Here is a 21,652-nt window from a genome sequence, read left to right as displayed (position 1 = left end):
TCTCTCTCTCTCTCTCTCTCTCTCTCTCTCTCTCTCTCTCTCTCTCTATCTATCTGTCTATCTATCTATCTATCTATCTATCTATCTATCTAAATGTCTGTCTCCCTTTCTCTACCGCCCTTTCTTTGCTACTCCGGGATGTTTGGTTAACAAAAAGAGAGAAATAGCGGAATGATTGACAATGACTCTGAGAACGCGGGGCAGTCAGTTATATACATTTTCCACGAACTGGCCAGCCATCTATCTAACCAAGAGATGCTCGATGATATGATGCTCGAGAGATATGATTAGTGCAAGACAGCGCAACTTACTATATAACCAGAGAAATCAATGAAGCATTAAAAACGAAGAGATATATATTCTTTACTTGGGCTCCACAATGCCTACGAAATGCCTATCAAAAAGAGAAATTAATATTCCTTTGCTTTTATCCAAGAAAAAAGTATTAAAAGCGCTTGAAAGAGAAATTCTTCTTCTTTTGTATATAAATAAATCTATTCGTATGCATGTGTGTTTGTGAATTGTGAAGTAAATATGCGGCATATTTTGCCCTCAATTCATTCATACGTTTAGACGGGTCCACGTTTGCAGGCGTAGTCTAGTATTTTTTTATATTCATTTTAAACTATTCCCTTGAAAAGGAGATTGAAGAGTTTCGAAATTGTGAATGAATAGTAAAACGGTAAAGTATGCTTTCATATGAAACATTTTTCCTATGAAATACGAGAATTTTTATTGTAACGATAACAGCAACAACAAGAACACTAACAGTAACAGTTACAACCGGAAAATTTAATAGAAATATTAAAATGAAAAAAATAGCAACAACAACAACAAGAACTGCAGCAACAATAAAAATGTTATAATTTATATTTCATTTCTAAGTAACATAGAGTTATTCGAAAAGAAAGAAATATTTTAACAATTGCACATACATACACATACACATGTAGTAAGCATTCGTTGCAACCAAGCCAGCAAGCAAGCAAGCAAGCAAGCAAGTAACTTGTAGAGGAAAGATGCGTTTTAGACTTGTAGACAATTGCACATAATAATACGTATATGTTCGCATATGTATTTATGTGTAAGTATGTAAACGGTATGTTTTGTTCGTTTCTGTCTGTCCATCTGCCAGGAGGATTTCAACTACATATGATTTAATAAGCATACCCAACCAACTACACTTGTGTACCTTAGCAATAGCACTTGCATACATACGCAATGTTATCCTGACAACGGACTAATAAAAGAGAATGTCTAAGAAAATCTGCAGATAAGCCATTATTTAGATATAGAAAAATCTTCATCTTCATCTTCATTTTCTTCTTTTCCTTTCATCTTCTTCTCTTTGGCAAGGAAAATGTCCTTAAAGCTTACAGCTTTTGTTAATTGACTTTGTAGCTTATCTTTAACTCTTTACTCTTGTTAAAGTACTTGCTTGATGCTTCAGCTCTACACGCACATATGTTTACATATGAGAGTAGCAAGTGTGCAGTCATATGCAGTCGCAATATATGTGTAAACATTTGTACATCTGCCTGCGTGAATTGTAAAGTCAAAAATCACTTAAGTAATTTTATTTCAAGCCACACATATGTTGTATTACCACAAAAACACTTAAGCGTAGCAAAAAAATTTAATAACTTGTGGTGGTGTAAAGTTAAATCAAGCACAGAAACTCTCACTCAACTGCACACTCACACATATGTGCATGCATATAAATGTATATATATATATATATATATTTTGTAATATCCCGTTGGTAGCGTAAATATTGTATAAAATACTCACAAAAAAAAAGTTAGTAAAAATGTTTTAATTGCTCAATATAGACCATGTCTTCCAAACTTGCGGGGAAGCTTGGCTTGTGTTAGGGAACTAGAGAGTTCGAAAGACTCATGTGCTCGTACTGTGTTAGCGTCCCTAGTGAGATTAACCCTGTCCTTCAAGCTTGCGAGGATCCTTGGCTGCTACTGAACTAAAGGCTGGTTACTGACCTAAAGGGTTCGATTCTTAGTCGATTACAAAAACTTATGCTTCTATTTAATGTGGTGGTTGCGTGGTCCTTATCGTTAACAGCAATTTTCAAAACTCATTTGCTTGACATTTTTTTAATGTGCTATGAAGCAGAGATCCACACCGCGAAATTCTTCAACAAGTTTGACAAACAGAGAATGGGTTTGCTTCAAACCTAAAGACCATTTACGCATATCATTGCGAAAAAACTAAGGGTCGAATTTAAATGTTTTCCGATTAGCTATGTTACTAATTAATTTTTGCAAGTGTAAGTTGATGTATAAATGCATTGTATAAACCATGAATGACTATGCCAACAAAGTATGTACAAAAGTACGGGAACATACTTGCATTATATATACACTTTCATATGACGAGATATAGGAGAATAATACGCCGAAGTTAGTCAGGCCAAAAAGTTACACACACACGTACGTATAAATAAAATACACACACACAGTATATGAACACATTCAAATTTCAATAAGTTTCGTAAGCAATTTATGAATGTTAAGTAAAGTGAGTAATGTTAAAATAATATAAAAATATTTACTTTGAAAAACGCCTGAAGTAAAGAGTGAGAGAACAGAAGAACCTTTTATGAGAACTACATGCATACATATGTATTTGTATATGTAAAATGCAACCAGAAGCACGAGGAGAGACCAAAAACAAAAATTTTTTTTTATTTTTTATTTTTTTTAACAATTTATATCAAGCTACCCGAGGTAAACTTAAGGAAGTAGGTTAACATTATTAAAAATAAAAAAAAAAAAAAAAAGAATAAAAAATAAAAAAATGCCTTTTTTAAAACAGAATAACATCCAGTAATGATGGCGGGTTCTTAAACATGGCATACGTATGAATGAAGGTACGTGTAAACGACTATGTATGTGTGTGTGTTTGTGTATGAACAAAACTTTACTATTATTAAGTGAAGTGTTTACGTTGTAGTCTGTATGCATGAAAACATGTGCGGGTTCATACTGTATTAACCCCAGAGGTTAACAATAAAGTTTGCACAGATTTCTTAAGTAATTTTGAGATTTCTTTCCTTTCTTGGATTCACTTAAAAATCAAAAAAAAAAAAGCATTAAATAAGGAAGCTAGTTTTACTTAATAAAAAAACGCGGATTCGTATCGTAATTTGTAAAATATTGCACTTCTTAATTGCGACCATGAGGTCAGTGTTCGCGGATTCAAATCCCGGTTTAGCGGTCGAGTTTACTTTAGACGTAGCTCGAGTAAATGCTCAGTAGGTAAGGACAATGCATCTATTGATTGAGTACACGCCCACTAGTCTTCGGCAACTTTCTACGTCTTCGCGTTTTTTTTTTTACTCGTCACGGTGTTGACCGATTCTTTTATACCCATCACCTAAAAAAGATCAAAAAAAAAAAAAAGAATACAAAAAGGTACAAATTTTCATACTCCATTGCAATAGGTAGGCGTGGCTGAATTTGTTTGTTTTTTTTCGAATAATTTTGTGGAAATTTTTATCGTGGTAATGAGCGACGAGCAAAAGACACAGAAAGCTAAGGTGCTCTCAGTTTTAGTTGTACAGACATGTGAGCATTGCTGGCATGTTCTTTGTCCTTCTTGGGCCATTTTCAAACTCTCACAGATCGCTATTTAATAGATCCTACCCTGGTTAGGGTAGACGGACAGATGGACAGATGGACGGAATATCAAATGAATAGATGGACATGCTTAAGTTTATTACGAATATGAAACTGGCCAAGGATTTTTATACTTTATTGGGGATTTTGAAGCTTGCTTCAATTATGTCACACTATAATGTTGGGTAGAAGCAGTCAGTTTTCCGCATTTTTATAGACATACTACAGTATCGTCCATTGAATATATGCTCAAAACCAATTTTTCAATCCTTTAGAAAAGCTAAGGTGTCCTCACTTTGGATAGTACTGTAGACGTGGCCTTCGACCAATTTGGCCCATTTTCAAAACCAACTTCCTTGCGAGAACTTGCAATCTTTTTGCCACATTTGAAGTCGATAGCTTTGGCTTTGCGATCAGGGAAATATTTACAGTAGACATTACACAAAGGGACAGAACGACAAGCTTAAATCGATTCAGTATTTGATGCTGATCAAGAATATGTCTAATTTGTGGGGTCTCCCTTCTGGGCGGCGCAAACGTTTGGACAAAATGAGTATAGTTCCTTCCTTTGGTAATGGCTATAAAAAGTGGATATTTTCAAATCGAACTTATGGAAGACTGCAAACAGATAATAATTTTAGATCGATACAAGCAACAAATGTATGTTGACTCTCTTCTCTCGACTCTGTCTGTAGCGATTTTTGTGATGTTACAAACTTGAAAGAAATATAAACCGATAGGCAGGCTGATAGACTCAAACTCCTAGATATTCGATTATTTTCAATATGTATTTTTTCGCGTTATAAATGTGCTGAGGTGTTTGCTGAGCTTGCATTGCTGTTGACCTTGAATATAAATTAGTAAAGCATTACATAAGATATTTTAGTTCTTTTTTACTCTTTATAACTAATAACTATAAAACCAATTAAACAAGTAAGTAAATGCTTAAAAGTATGCTATACTTCGACTCAATTAGTACAGCAGAAGGTATGCTATACTTTTTATTTTAAAAGTAATCTCTTCCGTGGTTTGGTTAACGAGTAAATAAAACTATTAATATATATTTAAAACAATCAAATTTTTTTCTTTTTCCGCTATGACGTCTTCCCTTTAAAAATAGGTTGCTTCTGTTATCTTGACCATCACTTAAGAAACATGGATATATTCTTGTTGTCTCTTTCTTAGATAAGTTAATAAATGGTACTATCGATTCGCCTGCATTACTTGGCGGGATAAACTTCAATGTCCCTAATCGCCTCTCTAGACACTTTACCTTCGTTAATCTTAGCCAATGTAAATGTAATTGTGAGTTGTTTAATCCGCTCAGAGTTTGAAGAAATCTATATGACATACTTAACACTTAGACACTTAATCTCAGCACCTCTCTCTCTCTCTCTCTCTCTCTCTCTCTCTCTCTCTCTCTCTCTCTCTCTCTCTGGACCCTTTAAAGTCCATCAAGATAACTATGCCTAATACACGCGCTTTTCTTATATCGTATTTAAACCAACCTGTCATCTTAACATGGCACTATGTCTCGGAAATGAACTGTTGTTGTTTACTGTTTTACGTTTCTACATGTTTGCATTGGCTTAGGGATTCATTTGCAACTTGGATCTGTACTGGTTTTGGGTGTGCCGCTAGACACGATGTGCACATGCTTTTTTCCGTATTTATTATACCCTACACCGCTTGTGGTGCAGGATATATCAAGTTACTGCGGACGTATGTCAGACGCAGAAGGGCTTGGGATAGCTGCACCCTTTATTATACCGATAGACTCAGAATCATAATCTCAATTGATCTAAGCCTATCTGTTCGTCTGTCCGTTTGCGACGTGTTTTGACCCAAGAACGATCGCTTTTTCGACCTCTCCCCATATAATGTCTAATGTCTGGATATTCGTTTTATAGAAAAAGATTGCAATTTTTAAAATTTCTCTGCAAAAGTGGCTAAGCAGTACTAGTTCCGCATTCTCAATTGATATGAAAACTTTGGATCGGCTGTAGTGATATTTTAAAACTGAAGTTCATAGGACAAAATGGTATAATTTTCAACGCTTCATGACGAAAACTCTACAGTAATAGTAATTTAACATAAAAAAATTAACTGTACCAAGTTTGAATCATCTTGACCTAGCTTTTGGATTCTAGCCTAATAAGAATATTGACGGAACTTAATTCTTTGCAGACCACTAAAGTGGAAAAGTTTTAATATGCGTAGAGTAAGTTTTAATATGTGATGATGAAAATTGACTAATTTTCTTAAAAAATTAAGAATTGTTTTAAACGATGTGGTGTAGGGTATTTAATGGTCGGCCTTGCTCCACTATAATGTTCTTAGTTGTTTTCTAATAGTAGTCTGATAGATTCAAAGTTTTAAATACACGAACCACTTGTGGGAATACATCAAAACTCATACCTGACTCATCGGCAACAAAAAGAATTAAATCAAGTCTTGGCATAGAAACTCTAACAATTGCAGCACGTTTTTCATTTGTGGCAACAAACGACTGTCGAGCTAGTGCCGCATGACGCATCAATGCGACGTTTTGATGATGTCAAAATCAATCGTATTGTTATAGCATTGCATCGTGTCCCATAATTTGAAGGATTCAGGCGGATAAACAAAAATATGTATTCTTCGGCTCTCCAAGCAACTTCAAGGCTTTTAACAAAACAGTTTACTGCGAAGTTATTCAGCCGTGAGTAATTTATCTTCTTCCATAATTGTATGCTGATAATGAATCAATTTAAAGCTTTGTAATTCACTTGCGTCAATTGCAAATGTAAAATGTCAATAACATAATATTTACATTATTTATTCAACACTGTAATCATTGAATTCAGTATTCAGTTTGAAAATTTTTATGCCTTTAGCTCGTAAAACCTGAATTCATTGCAATAATTAAACGAAAAGAACGAACATATCTATGATATGTTACTATTCTTGACCTAATAGCCGTCAAACTGGTAAAGCATTCATTTCGATTAATGAGACCGTGTTTCACGATATGTCTCCATCTCGCTTTTTTAACTTGTGATCATCTTTGCGCCTTTGGTACCCTACGCTACTTGCAGTAGAAAATTTATTAAGTTTGTGCGAATGTGTACGGAATATCCGGAAGGACTTAAGGTGAACCTAACTTTTATTATACCAGTCGATTCAGAATGATCTCATAAAGCGATTTAAGCCGATCTCCGTTTTCCCCCTTTTTTTGGTACGGTGTCTACCCATGTATTATTTTGTTCAATTATCGAGCTAGATTTTTACGAACCGGAGCTTTTCGGCATATAGAAGAAAACTATTTGACCCAGAAAGATCTTATAAGAAAACTATTCGATTCGGTTTGACCTCAGAAAGCGACTAAAGCCGATCTCCGTTTCCCTGGGCTTTTGCTTGATGTCTATCCAGGTATTATTTTGTTCAATTATCGAGATAGAATAGAGAGTGTTTTCCGAACCGGAGCTTTTCGGCATATAGAAGAAAACTATTCGACTCAGAAAGATCTCATAAAGCGACTTAAGACGGTCTCGTTTTCTTTGGTTTTTTGTACGTACGTCCATCCACGTATTCTTCTGTTCAATTTCGAACCGAAGCTTTTCGGTGTATATAAGAAAACTATTCGATTAGGTTTGACCTCAGAAAGCGACTAAAGCCGATCTCCGTTTCCCCGGGTTTTTGCTTGATGTCTATCCAGGTATTATTTTGTTTAATTATCGAGATAGAATAGAGAGATTTTTACGAACCGGAGCTTTTCGGCATATAGAAGAAAACTATTCGATTCAGAAAGATCTCATAAAGCGACTTAAGCCGATCTCCGTTCCCCTGGGTTATTGTATTACAACTATAGAGAATCGGATCAATCGCCGTATAAAGTCTTGTTTTGACAAAGTGTTTCTTCGGAAAAAGATTGCAATTTTGAAAAGTCAAACAATCACACAAATCGTTTAGTTTCAATATTTCTTAGATCTTTGTTTTTACGAAACGTTAGATCTAATTTCCAATATTTCACACCATGAATTGGTCCATAATACTGAGTTGACATAAAATGCAGATCTCTTTTTATATTTCATCTCGTATACGGTATCTCAAGAAACATTGATGCTTTTTAGGCCATTTTGGCAACCGTTTCGCATATAAAGCACTTTTTATGGAAAAATCTTTTCCTTTATATTTCTCGAAAAATGTTTAATGGCAACACAAGGTTAGTTGAATTGAATGAAAAATTTAAATGATGGAAAATGTAGCCATGGTGTCAATGTAAAATTTTTAGTATTTTGGAATAAAACAAATAAGAACAGATGAGTCGGGGCGCAACTTTAAATTCTCTGCAGCACCCTTTTATTATTATGCATAAAACTTGTTGTCAAAGTGAATTGTTATAAGGACATAGATTTAACTCAAGAAGATGAGATGGACGGACGGACAGATGGACAGACAGAAGCTTAGATCGATCGAAAAAAGTGATTCTGAATAGATCGGTGGAATAAAAATTGAGCGTATCTGAAGTTCATCTGCGTGTTACATACATCCGCAACAAAGTTAATATTGGTTGACATTTTGTACTTATTCCAGTTAAAAGTAAGCCTTCGTAAGGCAACAATTGTCGAGTGACGATGGTATTTGGCGAAGATGGTTTTAACGATCAGCCTTGGCTGTCTTTAACGTTTCAATTTTGTTTTATTTTGTAATTAACACACACATTAACATGCTATTAATTTCGATATAGACCTTTAAGTATTCTAATAAGAAGAAAATTGAAGGCAAAGAGCTGTTAATGGTTCACTTTTCTATTCCCTTATTCAACATCTTTTATCTGCTTTGTGTTTTTTTCTTTCTGTGTTTTTTTTCTTTTTTTTTTCTGCTCATTCTATTTTGAAGAGGAGTAAACGAACATGTTAAAGTTGTGTTAAACAAGTTGCTAAACTCCGATGAGTATCCTTGCGTTTTCCTCTCAATTATTTCTTCTTCTGTTGTGGTCTTTGAGTTTTTCTTTCATACTTAACGCTATGGTCGGTCTTTGGCCACATAATCTGGCATTTAATTAACTTTTTTCCTTAAACAAATGTCCGGCAATTAGTCAGCTTAACATTTCCGTTTTTTGTTTTTTTTTTTTGTGGTTTACTTTAGCTCTCTTATATGGGCCAAGAAGATATATAGAAGATTTAACGATAGTTGACATTGACAAATGAAATTGTAAATAGGTTGGTCAAGTTATCCTACACTTTCCCATAAAATAGGTATAAGCAACTTATTATATATATATACAAAGTGTCATTTAGTTACACACATATAAGGCTGAAAATTTTTTGAAAGATTTGTTGCAATTTGTCTCTAACATGATTTATGTTATCCTTCAATGAGAAATATGCTAAGTTGTAGAATTGATGAAGAATGTATGCATTAAATATCTGCTTTTGACATAGTGGCCAGTCAGTTGGACACACAAAGGACATTTCTGCAAAAGATTTACAGTATTCATCAAAAGGAAGCTAACTAGCATTGCTTAAAGCGAGAGATAGACAGAACTGATCGAAAATGACAATGAATGCACGAACAACTAAAGCACTGCTAAGAAACTTAGTTAGAATATTTTCAAAAAAGAAGTGAAAAGAATCAAAATCGCGGACATATAGTTTATCGTTTATTTCCGGAAGGATGACGAATCATGAAAATCTTGCATTCATTTATGTCCTAAACTATCAAAAGAAGGGTCTCTCCTTCTCATGCGAATGGGATCGGAATGTCCCGAACCGATCTTGTCCAAGTTTATTGAAATCATTCTTTTTTTTCTCATTCTTTTCAATCATTGTACCCTGCACGGTTTGTGATTAGCGTGGATGTATGTAACATCCAAAAGGTCTTGACATATGTCCACATTTTATTATATTGATCGATTCAGAAAGTAGTTCTAAGTTTGTCTTTTCGTGTGCCTCTCCGTCTTGATTGCTTATGTTCAACCTATAGGCCGCTACACCGATATGTTTTGACCCGAAGACGAACGCTATTGAAAATGATTTGGATTATGGCACTCTTTCTACTACTTTTCGCTTTATTTTGAAAAGCCTTTGTATAAACAACTGTAACAAGCGAAGTTGTGCAGGGTATTTAATGCTGGGCCAAGTGTTTTTACTTATTTTTCATCATCAATTACTAAAAATTACATCATCTTGCCCTATGAAAACATATTTTTGATGAGAGCATTTTTATGGGAAACGAATGCAAAACATGTTCACCTATGAAACAAATTTTGTCAATTTATTTAGTACCCAAAAAAACTATTTTTCTTAACGGTCGTTTTCAAAAAACATTAAAATTCGCAAATTTCGCAAAGAGTGGCCCCATCAAACGAAAAGCAGTCGTCCTTGGTCTAAGATATGCCTATGTATGAAATTTCATTAAAATATCTCGAAAGCTTGGGAGGTGTAAGTTTAATACGTCAGCTAGGCACGTGGAATGACGGACGGACAAGGAAAATCATTTGAAAATATTTTTCTTGAATGTTTAGTACAATAAAAAGTCGCATCTACATCGAGCCTTTCTCGATATAGGAAACATCTACACAAACTTAACATACCATAATGTACGTACGGTAAGTGGTGTAGCATTAGTATACTCAAAGTTGAATCTTGAACTTCTTCTTTGTATTGCATGCCATCGCACAACCTTAATAAAGCCTTACGTCAAGAGATAGCAACCCATTGAGAATTCTAAAGTTTAGTAAATAAAAGGCAATTTCAAACTGAAGCATCGCCTTGTACTTACAAAAGGAAATCTTCAACTCGAACAGCAGACGAGCCAAGAGTTATCGGTGTTTTTCTTTTCCTTGTCTGCCTTTCGTATTTATTGGTGAATTTTTCAAAAATTAATTGTAGAGCACTGTTTAATCATTTTCATTTTAAAGAAAAAAACATGGGAAAAACATAGAGAAATAGAAAATGTACAAAGAATAATCCACTAGGAATTTCAAGACCTTCTCAAGGGATATTCGTTATAAAGGTTTGCATTTCAAGGCATATAAAAAACCACTTGAAAATATATATCGTTCTGACGTCATCATCATCACTACTGATTGTTAAACTACTTTTGTGAAAGCCCCTTCTAAAGAGATCTTGTTCGACAATAACTCCAATAGAAGCAGTCGCCGCAGACAAAAAGTTTCTAGAGTGCAGCGAATAAAGAAATTTATAAGTCTTTAAAGGACGAATGTTGTAGTGCAATAGTGCTTTAGGGATCCATTTAAAAGCAGGTTTGTCTATATAAGAGTAATTATGATGGGTCCCTTTTTTCCCCGTTCGCGTTTTCACTGTGTTCACTATTTAATGATTATTATTGCTTACTTTCTGTAGATGATCCAAATGATTAATCAGCAGTGAATTAGGGATTTAGGAATCCGACGATGAGTTTTGAATTGTAAGCCTAAGGTAAGGTTCAATTAAAGATAGCCCCAGCTTCGAAATATGGTGTTCGCAACTCGTGTACAACGTGATGCCACTTTCACTCTAAATTAAAAATCTATGCGGGGACACGAAGCAGACGTCGTCCACCTACCGAACGATCTCGCTTAATCTCAAACACAATATTTAAATCCCCAATGTAAGCGCATGATCAATTTCAAATCGCCATAAAACATAAATCTTTCACAAATCTTTCTTCTATAAAGAGAGAAAGCTGCAATACTGCTCGGTGTACTTCTTCTCTAGTTCTTCGTTTAATCGTTCAACGATGCGTTCATCTTATTCTTAATGGCAAATTATTTAAACCAAAAAAAAGCTTACACGATCCGTTGTATCCGTGAATTCATTTCATAAATATTTTTAATAATTACTTATACGCCCACACTTACCTCGTTTCATTTAATAAACAGCTAAACGGGTGTTTGTTGTTCTCCTAAATAATTTAACGTCAACAGCATTGAATTCTTCGCATACGAAAATTGTTTTATATTTTTTTTTTTATTATTTATTTTTAAACACCTATTAAATAGAAAACAAAAGAGAAAGGAAAAGGAAAATGAAAATGAAAAATACTTATTAACTATAAATCTTCGTAAAAGTAAAACAAATTTAATAATAGAATAACAAACAGCATAAATCTCTTTCTTCAGCTTTTACAGGATAAATTTTTCATTATTAAGGAAACACATAAAACTACGTATATATATATATATATATATATATATATAAATATATAAATTCTCTTCGTACACATATATATAAATTCTCTCCTTAGTAATGCTAAGTGATGCACACATGCAAACATATATATATATATATATATATACACATATATGTATACCTATGCACGCACACAAAAACGCACAGATGTCTAGACGTACAGATATCATGCGTTTCTATAAGAATACTGCATTATATAATACATATATATATATGTATATATATACAGAACAGTTATATATTTACTAGACTTAAGGGATTTTACGGTACTCAGAAAAATTTTATGACAACATCAGCATAAAGCTTTATAAAGGTGTAAGTATCTTAATGTGCTTGCGTGTGTATGCTTAAGTTTACCTTGAGCTATACCACCGTAAGCCTGTGTATATAGAATACTAATGTGTATGTATGTATGTACGTATGTGTGTGTGTGTATGTGTGTGTACATATTCAGCTGTGATGCAGTTGTAAGTCTTCTCACGTGACAAGCTGAGAGGGATGCGGATAGATTTCAAAGAACTAATATAGAAAAGGATCTGAGATTTTTTTGCTTTTTTTTTTTCTCTGAGCAAAATAGATTTGCTTCATATGTATTAAAAATTAAATAAGATATCTTGGGATTTATGTCAGAGGAATTGAGAAAATAATTGAAAGTAAAATGAATACACACATACCCATGTAATAAATTTTATTGTAATGACTCTAACGAAGAAAGCAAATAACTGCAGATATCTATTGTGCTAAGTCAGTCAACCTATTTCCGGCCCATAAATGATATAAATAAAATAAATTTTGCTGAGAATTGAAATTTTCTTTTATTATTAAATATAATTACTTTACTTATGTTCAAAATATTTTTTTTCTTCTTTCTTAGACTTGGAAAATCTTTTTGTGATTGCTATTGCTTCGTAGTCTTCGGAAATTGAAATTCTCGAGGTAATCAGAACGATTGGATCTAGAAGTTTAACACGGTTTCCTGCTTTAAACACTTAACCAGATGGAACCACATGCGGCACGGAGTAGTAATTGCATACTGGCTAGTTAAAGACTAGAAGATTATATAAACGCATCGCTTCTCTGCCTTTCTTTAGGTCAATCAGCGCTCTTTGAGTTCCGGACAATTCAACGCACACAAGGTCTTTCGAGGTTTGTGTCAACCATAGTCACCACAATGAATTGTTTCCCCTTCCAGACCGATGTCGGAAGATTGCTTTAGGAGCTTCCATGATGCCAAAACAAAATAAGACAAACCAAAAAAAAAAAAAATGAAAATCTCTAGTAGAACTTTATAGGTCCCATTTAGCCTAAACGTCATATGGAAAATAAGTAGAAAATCCGCAGATAAAGCAGAAGATGAAGAAAATAGAACCAATAACGCTATGCGCATGGGCTTAACACTCTCTACCCCTATCGACTCCGTCGAATATAGGAACAGCAGCCATATAAATAGGGTAGTCAAAGTGTGTCCAATCTAGGGAATGGAATGGAATGGATATTCCAGCATCTTTAGTATGAATTCTTTCCACTTGATTAGTTTACAAAAATAGATCGTTGTTACCCGATACATTATCCCATGCCGGTGTAGTGAGTCGCTCAGCCAGTAACACTTACCCCGATTGTGTACACAACCGCTAAACTTACCGTCGCTTTCCTATCTCTGAACGATTGTTCACAAAATAAAAAACAAGTAGGAATTTTTGAAGGAACACAAAGTGCCACGAGTAGAACAACCATTAAAGCGTTGCAGATATAAATTCCTGTAAATAATTTGTAAATAGATCTTCCACGATCAGAATTCAATGCTGCGACCTTGATCTCAGAAATTAGTTGAATAAATGAATGTAAAAGGGCAGAGTGGCGAAGAGCAGTTTACGTTACATTATCATTCGTCAAGCTTTTTTTTAACACTAGCACCACCTAGCAGGTCATTTTGAACCCTTTTTTAATTTTCAATATTAAAAAAAAAAAAATCGGTTACAAAGTGTGTAATGTTCCAGAATGTTTTATTGACTGTTGCTTTCATGGGGAAGGACCTTTACCTGTACCTATAGTCACTTTTTTTTGCTACTTGAGCTACTTTTCGAGATGCCTTTGGTATACATCCATTTACACCAAAAAGAGTATGGTTTGTAAGAAACAACCTGAAATTTGGCATTGACATTCCTCGATCGGAGGTGGGGTTAAAAAATTCCATCTCGGCAATATGGAAGAAATTGAAACAAGCTTGAAAAAAGGTCGATAACTTTTTCACATCTTTGCCGGCAACTTTCGTTCGCTTGAAGATATTTCTGCCAATATGTGACGAAAATATTCGTCACGATCGTCTATCTGTTCAGTTCGAAAATATGGCCACAATTTGCAATAAAATTTAAAGTCCAATATATTTCCCATTTATTCTAACAAAGCTAAGGATTTTTCTCACTTAACTGCGAATCGCATAGGAATTAAGATTTTATCGTTAATTTTGGTCTTATTAGTGAACCGAGCGAGATCAAGGAAATTCGGAGGAGGAGGTTTTTCGAACTATCTTCACAGGATCGAAGATTGTAGATGAAAATCTCAGCGGCGGTAGGGTTTTAAATAAAGCCTTCGCCTTTCCTTGCTATTGCTTTAAGGTCTCTAAGGAGAAAGTATTTCTCTGCTTAAATTAGTTATCATTATTTTATTATTAATTTCGGCAGAGAAATAAATTCTAAGACTAAATTCTTAAAGCACTAGCATCTAAGGCTATCGGCTTTTATTAAAAACTCTAAAGCACTTGATATTCGAACCCATGATCATTGAGTTGCTAGTGGAGATTCCTCGCCTTCGGCAACTCAGGCGGATAAGATAACAATAACATAAATGAAAGTATCAAAAATATTATCGTTATTTTTTTCAAGATTGTTTTAGTTTCTCATCTATGTTGGGCTTGTGTATGTAATCGGTCAAGCATTTTTTGTGCTAAATTTCAGCTTCCCGGATCGGAATGATCCCTTTGAATGGAAATACAAATAATTGGATTTATGCAAAACCTTAAGAGTTCCAATGTGAAATCATCTGATCGATCAACGATGCTAAGGACAGAGATTTTCTTTCGATTTTAACCAAAGGTTCAACTTTCATTAAATTCACTTTAAAGAGGAGAATATCGTCACCTGAACTCAATATATTTCCGCTTTCTTGCAGTTAAAATGTCTAACGACTCTTGACGCAGCTTTAGAATCCTCGCTCAATACGAGACGGCTTCATTGAACGACATTTATTCCATTGATATGGAAATTTGTTAATGAAGAAAAGTCTATTGAAAATTCGTTGAGAACGTTGTTGCTTTTATTCTCACGTTTAATACTTTATTAAAATTGTTTACTTAAAATGTTTATTAAAGTATTAAAAATATGATATTCATGTTTATGTCGTAATAATGCAAAAAATAATAATAACAATAACACGCAACCACTATGCATACATGAATACACATAAACTCGCACTCTCGAATAAAGAACCGTAGAGTAAGTCGGCCGTGTATTAATAACAGGATAATTTGTGAACAGCAACAGCAACAATGCTAAATGAAATCTATAAAATATAGTGCTACGCTATCCTATACACGAATACTATATGGAGTTGATTTAAACTCATGTATAATTGCTTATTCGCCTATATTTGTGGGTGTATTTGTGCTTTTGTGTAAATATACGTTTTATGTCATAAATATTTATGAAAATTATTAAAATTATACTACAATAAAGTAAATACATTATTATATCATATACCACATATAAATACATATATATATATACATATATATATATATATATGTATATAGTAAATATGTATATAGTAAATAGAAAATTCATATACCCTTCTCAGGTACTGATAATGACTCAAGACAGATTATATATGTTATTACGACACGTGCTCTCTCGCGAAGCAGGCACATTTAAGGGTGTCCAAAAAAGTAACGGGAAACGACTCTATTTAGAGCGCATTCCTTATTTTTCTTATGTTGCCTATGATGATTTATTTTTGTGATCGCTTAAACCCTAGTGACAAACATATTTACTCACTCACTTGTTATACCTACGCCATACTATTTGTAGTATAGGCTGTATTAAGTTTGTGCGAACGTATGCAACACACAGAAGATCCACCTTTGTTATATCAATTGATTTAGAATCAACCTCTCTGTCCGTCTGTCTGTCCTTTCATTCAATGCCTGCTCATGTACACTTGTGTTCAAGCTACAGATCGTAAATATTGCAATTTGGTGCTTTGAAGCAACCACGAAAGCTAATGAAAATGGTTCGGAACGGTCCGCTTGTACGATCACTCCTCATTTAATGCCGCATTTTGAGAAGTCGTTTCAAAAGTTCCCAAAATTTCTCGACAAACGTGGTTAAGTAACAGTAACTTATTATAAGCTTATAACAAAATTTTAGACCGAGATAAGCCTGATGAACTGCATGTTATAAGAGCTGAAGTATCAAAAAACTTTGCAGTTAATGCAGTTATGGCAATGCCGTTGTAGTAAGATTGCTGAATAGAAGACTTCCTGGATAGTTTTTTAATGTTGTCTTAGTAAACATATATAAAAGTGTGCCAACTTTCTACTTTTCTCGGGACGTACGGACAGACAAGCATAACTAAATCAATATTAAAGTTGTATCGATTTTCTACTACACCATATATGTTATTGTAAACGTAATGCCAAAGCTGGCATACTTTCATGTTTAGCTGGTGTTCATAAAAATAAATCGCACTTAAATACTTGTAGAAAAAAAAGTGTCAGTAAAATTAAATTAATTTAATAAAAAACAAAAAAAAAAAGGAAAAACAAATAAATAAATTTATTTGTGTGCACAATAGTTAAAATGTAATATCCGGTCGGTAATGTGTTTGTGTGCATTTATTTGCATGTGCGTCGGTTTATTTTGCATCTGAATGCATTTAAACGGAAATCATTACAAATGCATTTTGCTGGGTGTTAAAGGAAACCGGAAAAAATCATTCAAATAGAGAAATATATTTTAAAAGCCTCATCGGGATCTTATTCATATCCCTTAACTATAAGAAAAGATTTTAATATTTATTTAACAAATTTCGTTTTCCTTCTTAGCTAAGGTTCCGCTAACGCTTGAAGCATCTAAATGTTAAGGACCGCCTTATATATGTATGCGAATGTGTACATGTGCATTTGTATAGATTGAAAAAGTGTTGTTCTGCCCTTCACATAAAAACTTAAGAGGATTAATACGTACCAAGTGGTGGTGGTGGTGGATTTTAATTACATGTTATTGGTTACTTTACGGTTTAAATGCTACTAATCTCTAATAATCGCTTAATTATTTAAAGTGTTTAGCGACATACTTTTGCAGCATACTACAAAAAACACATCTGTATCCCTAATCCTTATTCGGTATATTCGTGTTGTCAAAACGTTTGCAACGCTCAGAAGAAGAAGCTTCAGAGAGCGCACAAAGTGTATTTATTCTGGAGCAACATTACAATTCTAAATCGATTTAAGTATGTCCGTCTGTCCGGCTGTATAATACCGGTTTTAAACATACTCCTTTCTCGTGAAAATGAATCTATCCCCTTCAAGTTTGCCAGAAACATTGGAAGTTCTTTCGCGCAGATTGGTATTGAAAAAGGGTCAAATCGGACGAAGAACACGCCCACAGCGCTACTTAATCTGAGAACATTATAAAAAAATTACAAAAATTTGAATGCATATTTTATGGGCGTCACTGTAGTTCGTGCACAAACTTAAAAAAAAATCGACCACGCCTACCCACTATTAGAGGGTTAAGATTTAATTTAAGGATCAAACTTTAATTTTTGCTTCAATACCTTTACAAGGAGCAGAATTGAATTTCAAAAAACCCACAAAGTATACAAATTCTTGACCAGTTTCAAATTTGTACTGCACCTGATATGTCCGTCTGCCTAACTGTGTAGTAGCTGTGGTGAACACTGTCCCGATAACAAAATTGAAGACAACCAAACTCTTCAAAACACACGCCTACAACACCCACATGCCCATGTAGTAAAAACTTGCATTTTGAAAATAAAAAAAATCAGCCGCGCCCACTCCATGTTATAGAGCGTAAAAATGTACTTCTTTTATTTCTTCATCTTGTTTAGGATAATGGTGATGGGTGCAAAAAACTCGGTCATAACCAAATATAATTTTCTTACTTGTTTTTTATTTTTTTTCGTTCCTCGGTTTATAATAGCCCGTAGAGTCAATTGTAGCAATAATGAGCTTAGGTCATGTTCATGTGTATGTAGTTCGAGAGCCAAATTTTAAAATCAATGCCATCCATAAAACAGGGGAAGACACCGCTACCTTCGCGAACTAATAAAGCAATTATCTTTGGTTCGTAATATCATCTGCCTTTGCCCTTCTTAAAAGTTTTAAGGTGAATCAATAAGGTGAATTCAATCACTTCACAAGCAACTTGGGAATTTGGGATAGCCTCGTTCCTTTACCTTATGAAAACAGATAGTTACAGATAGTTAGTTTTTGCTAGAGAAACAAAGATTTATTCTAGGCGCCTTCTTTTCCGTCTTCTTTCTAGTCTTTCCTCTGGAAACTTTATTTTCACAAAAGTCAGTCAAGTCAGCAGACATGACAATGCACTTTTCAATCACTCTAGTTTTCCAGAAAAATTTTTCACTGATATCTATAATATACTCGCATAATCGAGTCAAATTAATTCTCCTTAAAACGCGTGTCTTCCCCTTGTCATATTCATTATATATGCATTTTTAACCTTTAGTTTTGAATGACCCACACAAATGGAATGAAGTATTACGCAATATGGGATTGGACAGGGATCGGTTTTGGGGCTTCTGCTGTCTATTCTATGTATGAATGATTTGCGTTTATTTATGTTTTTATTGTTCAACGTTAATTGTACATTGAATGAGGTCCTTGAGCGATGTGCAGATGGCTATTTGAAATTGTTGTCGCTGTGGATATTTCAAAGTCGGCTTACCTTCCTAAATCGTTCTAACGCTAAAGCGATTATGTTTAGTTCTGTTCTATCAGTCTTTCCTCGGACTTTAGTTTTCATCTTGGGAGTGTTGAAATTGAAATTGATTGCGTCAGGTGTCATAAGTGTCTGGGTGTATTGATTGATAAGGCTCTCTCTTTTGGTAAGCTTGTGGATGCAATATCTACTAGAGTTGGGAGTACTCTGACCCTGATCTATGCTACTAATATGCATTTACCTCGGTATATTAGGTGGAAGTTGGTTTAAGTTCTCGCTATGCCGGGGATTGTATATCGTGAAGTTGCTATTCTAAATAGGTTGCGACAGAAAAAAAATTGCACCTTTCGTTTACCTTACATTTTCACTTCGTAGATTGCAAACATAAAGTACACACCGTTAACAATCGTACCATATATGTTTTAAACGGGGGATTTATTGGGTAATGTATTGCATGGCATATATGTACATATATATGTATATAATATTCATAGGTGTATCACCTAACCGAAAGCCATTATTAAGTAGATATTTAATGTTGCTTGGATTTTTCAGTTTTAACAGTCGTATAATATATGTGTTAAAACCGGAGACTTATTGATTGATGTACTGCTTGACATATATATACATATATGTGTGTATAATATTTAGAAATATATTACTACTTCTCCCGCAAGCCATTATTAAATAGAGAATTAATGGTGCTTGGACTCTTCAATAATAATAATAGTAGTAGTAGTAGTAATAATAATAATAACAATAACAGTGACACTTATATTTTGTATATCAAAAATGAATTTTAGTATACAATTTGTTTGTGGACTTTCCCTCTATACACAACTATATATACATATAAAGACTGCCCTTCATGCTTTTGACATAAAATGTCATTGACATGTTTTTGCTTTCTTTTTATTTGAAGCCAGAATTGCTAAAACTTTATAGAGCGAAAGAAGCAAAATGAAACAAGAAAAATATTATAGACGAGCAAGGTCCTATACTTTCATTTAATAAAATATTTTATTGACTTTTATGAAAAAATACCACAAGTTATATCTTGTTGCCATGTAAAAGCAAAGCTTTCACAGGAGACCCTGTCTAGGGGCCAAATAATAGACGTGCGTAATTCCAATTAGCTAGTTATACACACTTACTATATACATAATACTATATCACACTATATATATACTGCTCCTCGATATTTGACACCAAGCAACATTTAGTAATAAAAATCTCTCAATATTTTTTCTCCACACTCAATATTATATACAGATTAAGCATCTTCTTAATACCTTATAGTACTTAGTCAATATCATTTGTAACTGAGTTAATATTAGAAGTTGTTAACGACATTAGTTTTAGCAGCGTTCGTTTTTGTACCCACCACGGAAGGATGAGAGGTATATTTATTTTCTCAAAACGCTTGCATCGCCCAGAAGCAAGCTTCAAAGATCCCACAAAGTATTCATCTTCTCGGTCAGCATCAAATTCTGAATCGATTTGAGATATCCGTCTGCTTGCCGATCCATCCGACCTTCTGCTCACCTGTATAGTATTTGCGGATTATCCCCTTCGCAAAAATTAAGATATCGCCTAAATATTTGCAAAAGAATTGGAAAACGGGCCAGAAGGACCAACTGATATGCTTGCAGCGTCCACGCGTCTATGTAAAACCAAAACGGAGAACACCTTTGTTTTTCGCGCCTTTTGCTCGTTGCTCATAAACTGCAACAAGCACACAATATAAATTTCTACAAAAATAGAAAAAAATCAGCCACACCCAAGTACACAAATTTACATTGTTCTTTTTTTTTTATAAGACAACGGGGATAGTTGTAACGGTGTTCGATTGCAACCGAGTTTAATTTTCTTATTTGTTTCTTTTATTTACAGATTTTTTTAAAAAGATTTTTCCTCTCTAAACAACAACTGCGGTCCTGTACATATTGGTTTGGGAAACGCTGATGCTAACTTTCTGTGACATTATAATTTTCTTTTGGTAATTCATTTTTTCTTCTTTTTCGTATTCTTCCTTGTTTAATTTCAAAAAGAAAAAAAAAGAAGGAGAAAATTAAAGAGAAGAAAGCTTTTGAAGAGAATCTTGAGTGCCCTATGTTCTATACGGTAAGGTTCTACTTTGTAACATAAATGGAATATTTTCATTTAAAAATTATTGTAAATTTTGAAAATCGACAAGAAAGCTTTTCAGGCAACGTGATTGGAAAGCATGTTGCAAAGTGGGGGCGTGACCATTTCGGTTAACCCTATTCTAAATATTTTTAACTAAATATTAGATGTCCTCTAAACGGCAAAGGTACAGTTTCTCTTGCCCATAAATGTGTTTAGAAACACATCTATCCGCTCCATTTCCTCTGTCGGATTGTCCTTTCAATTTTGAAAATATACTTCTGGACTTTAGATGACCTTTATTATTATCTATCTCTACCGAGTTTTAGATCAATCTTTCCCATGATTTTTAAGAGAGAGAAAGGGTGAGAAGTTTCTATTGATGGTGGAAGGAATTTGCATTTGCCATTCAAGGGAATCCATCTTACGGTAGCTGAAATAACAGTTGAATGCACGGCTGGATGAGGAATTCCTTTTGAGTTTCTCATCAAAGGTTTGTACACTTAATGTTTGTTTCCAATTGCTGCAAATGGAATGAGAAACTTAGCATAGTTTCCTGTGCTTAGGGGCACACACAAAAAAGTAAATGTTTGTTTATTATGGCGTCATTTGTTTATTTGCAGTCATTCTGGTGTTGCTTGTTTCAGTCGTGATGAAAAATCTCCCCTAAACCAACTCTAAGTAAAAATGTGTTTATAATGAAAACATAAACAGTAAGAGCATTTCTCCTAATGAT

General features: G+C 34.0%; 1 protein-coding gene across 1 annotated transcript in view; it reads right to left on the bottom strand.

Annotated features, from left to right (window-relative positions):
- The window catches only part of LOC119639112 (toll-like receptor 5), an 81,616-nt gene extending 70,009 nt beyond the window's left edge, over positions 1–11,607 (bottom strand). The window contains exon 1 of the mRNA XM_038036321.1: positions 11,482–11,607. Coding sequence (XP_037892249.1) covers positions 11,482–11,491 — 10 coding nt within the window. The 5' untranslated portion in view covers positions 11,492–11,607. The remainder of the gene's footprint in view (positions 1–11,481) is intronic.
- Between the last annotated feature and the right edge of the window lie 10,045 nt (positions 11,608–21,652).

Source organism: Glossina fuscipes, unplaced genomic scaffold, assembly GCF_014805625.2.
Source record: "Glossina fuscipes isolate IAEA_lab_2018 unplaced genomic scaffold, Yale_Gfus_2 112, whole genome shotgun sequence".
In the NCBI taxonomy this organism is placed as follows: domain Eukaryota; kingdom Metazoa; phylum Arthropoda; class Insecta; order Diptera; family Glossinidae; genus Glossina; species Glossina fuscipes.
This window is presented reverse-complemented; position numbering and strand designations above follow the sequence as displayed.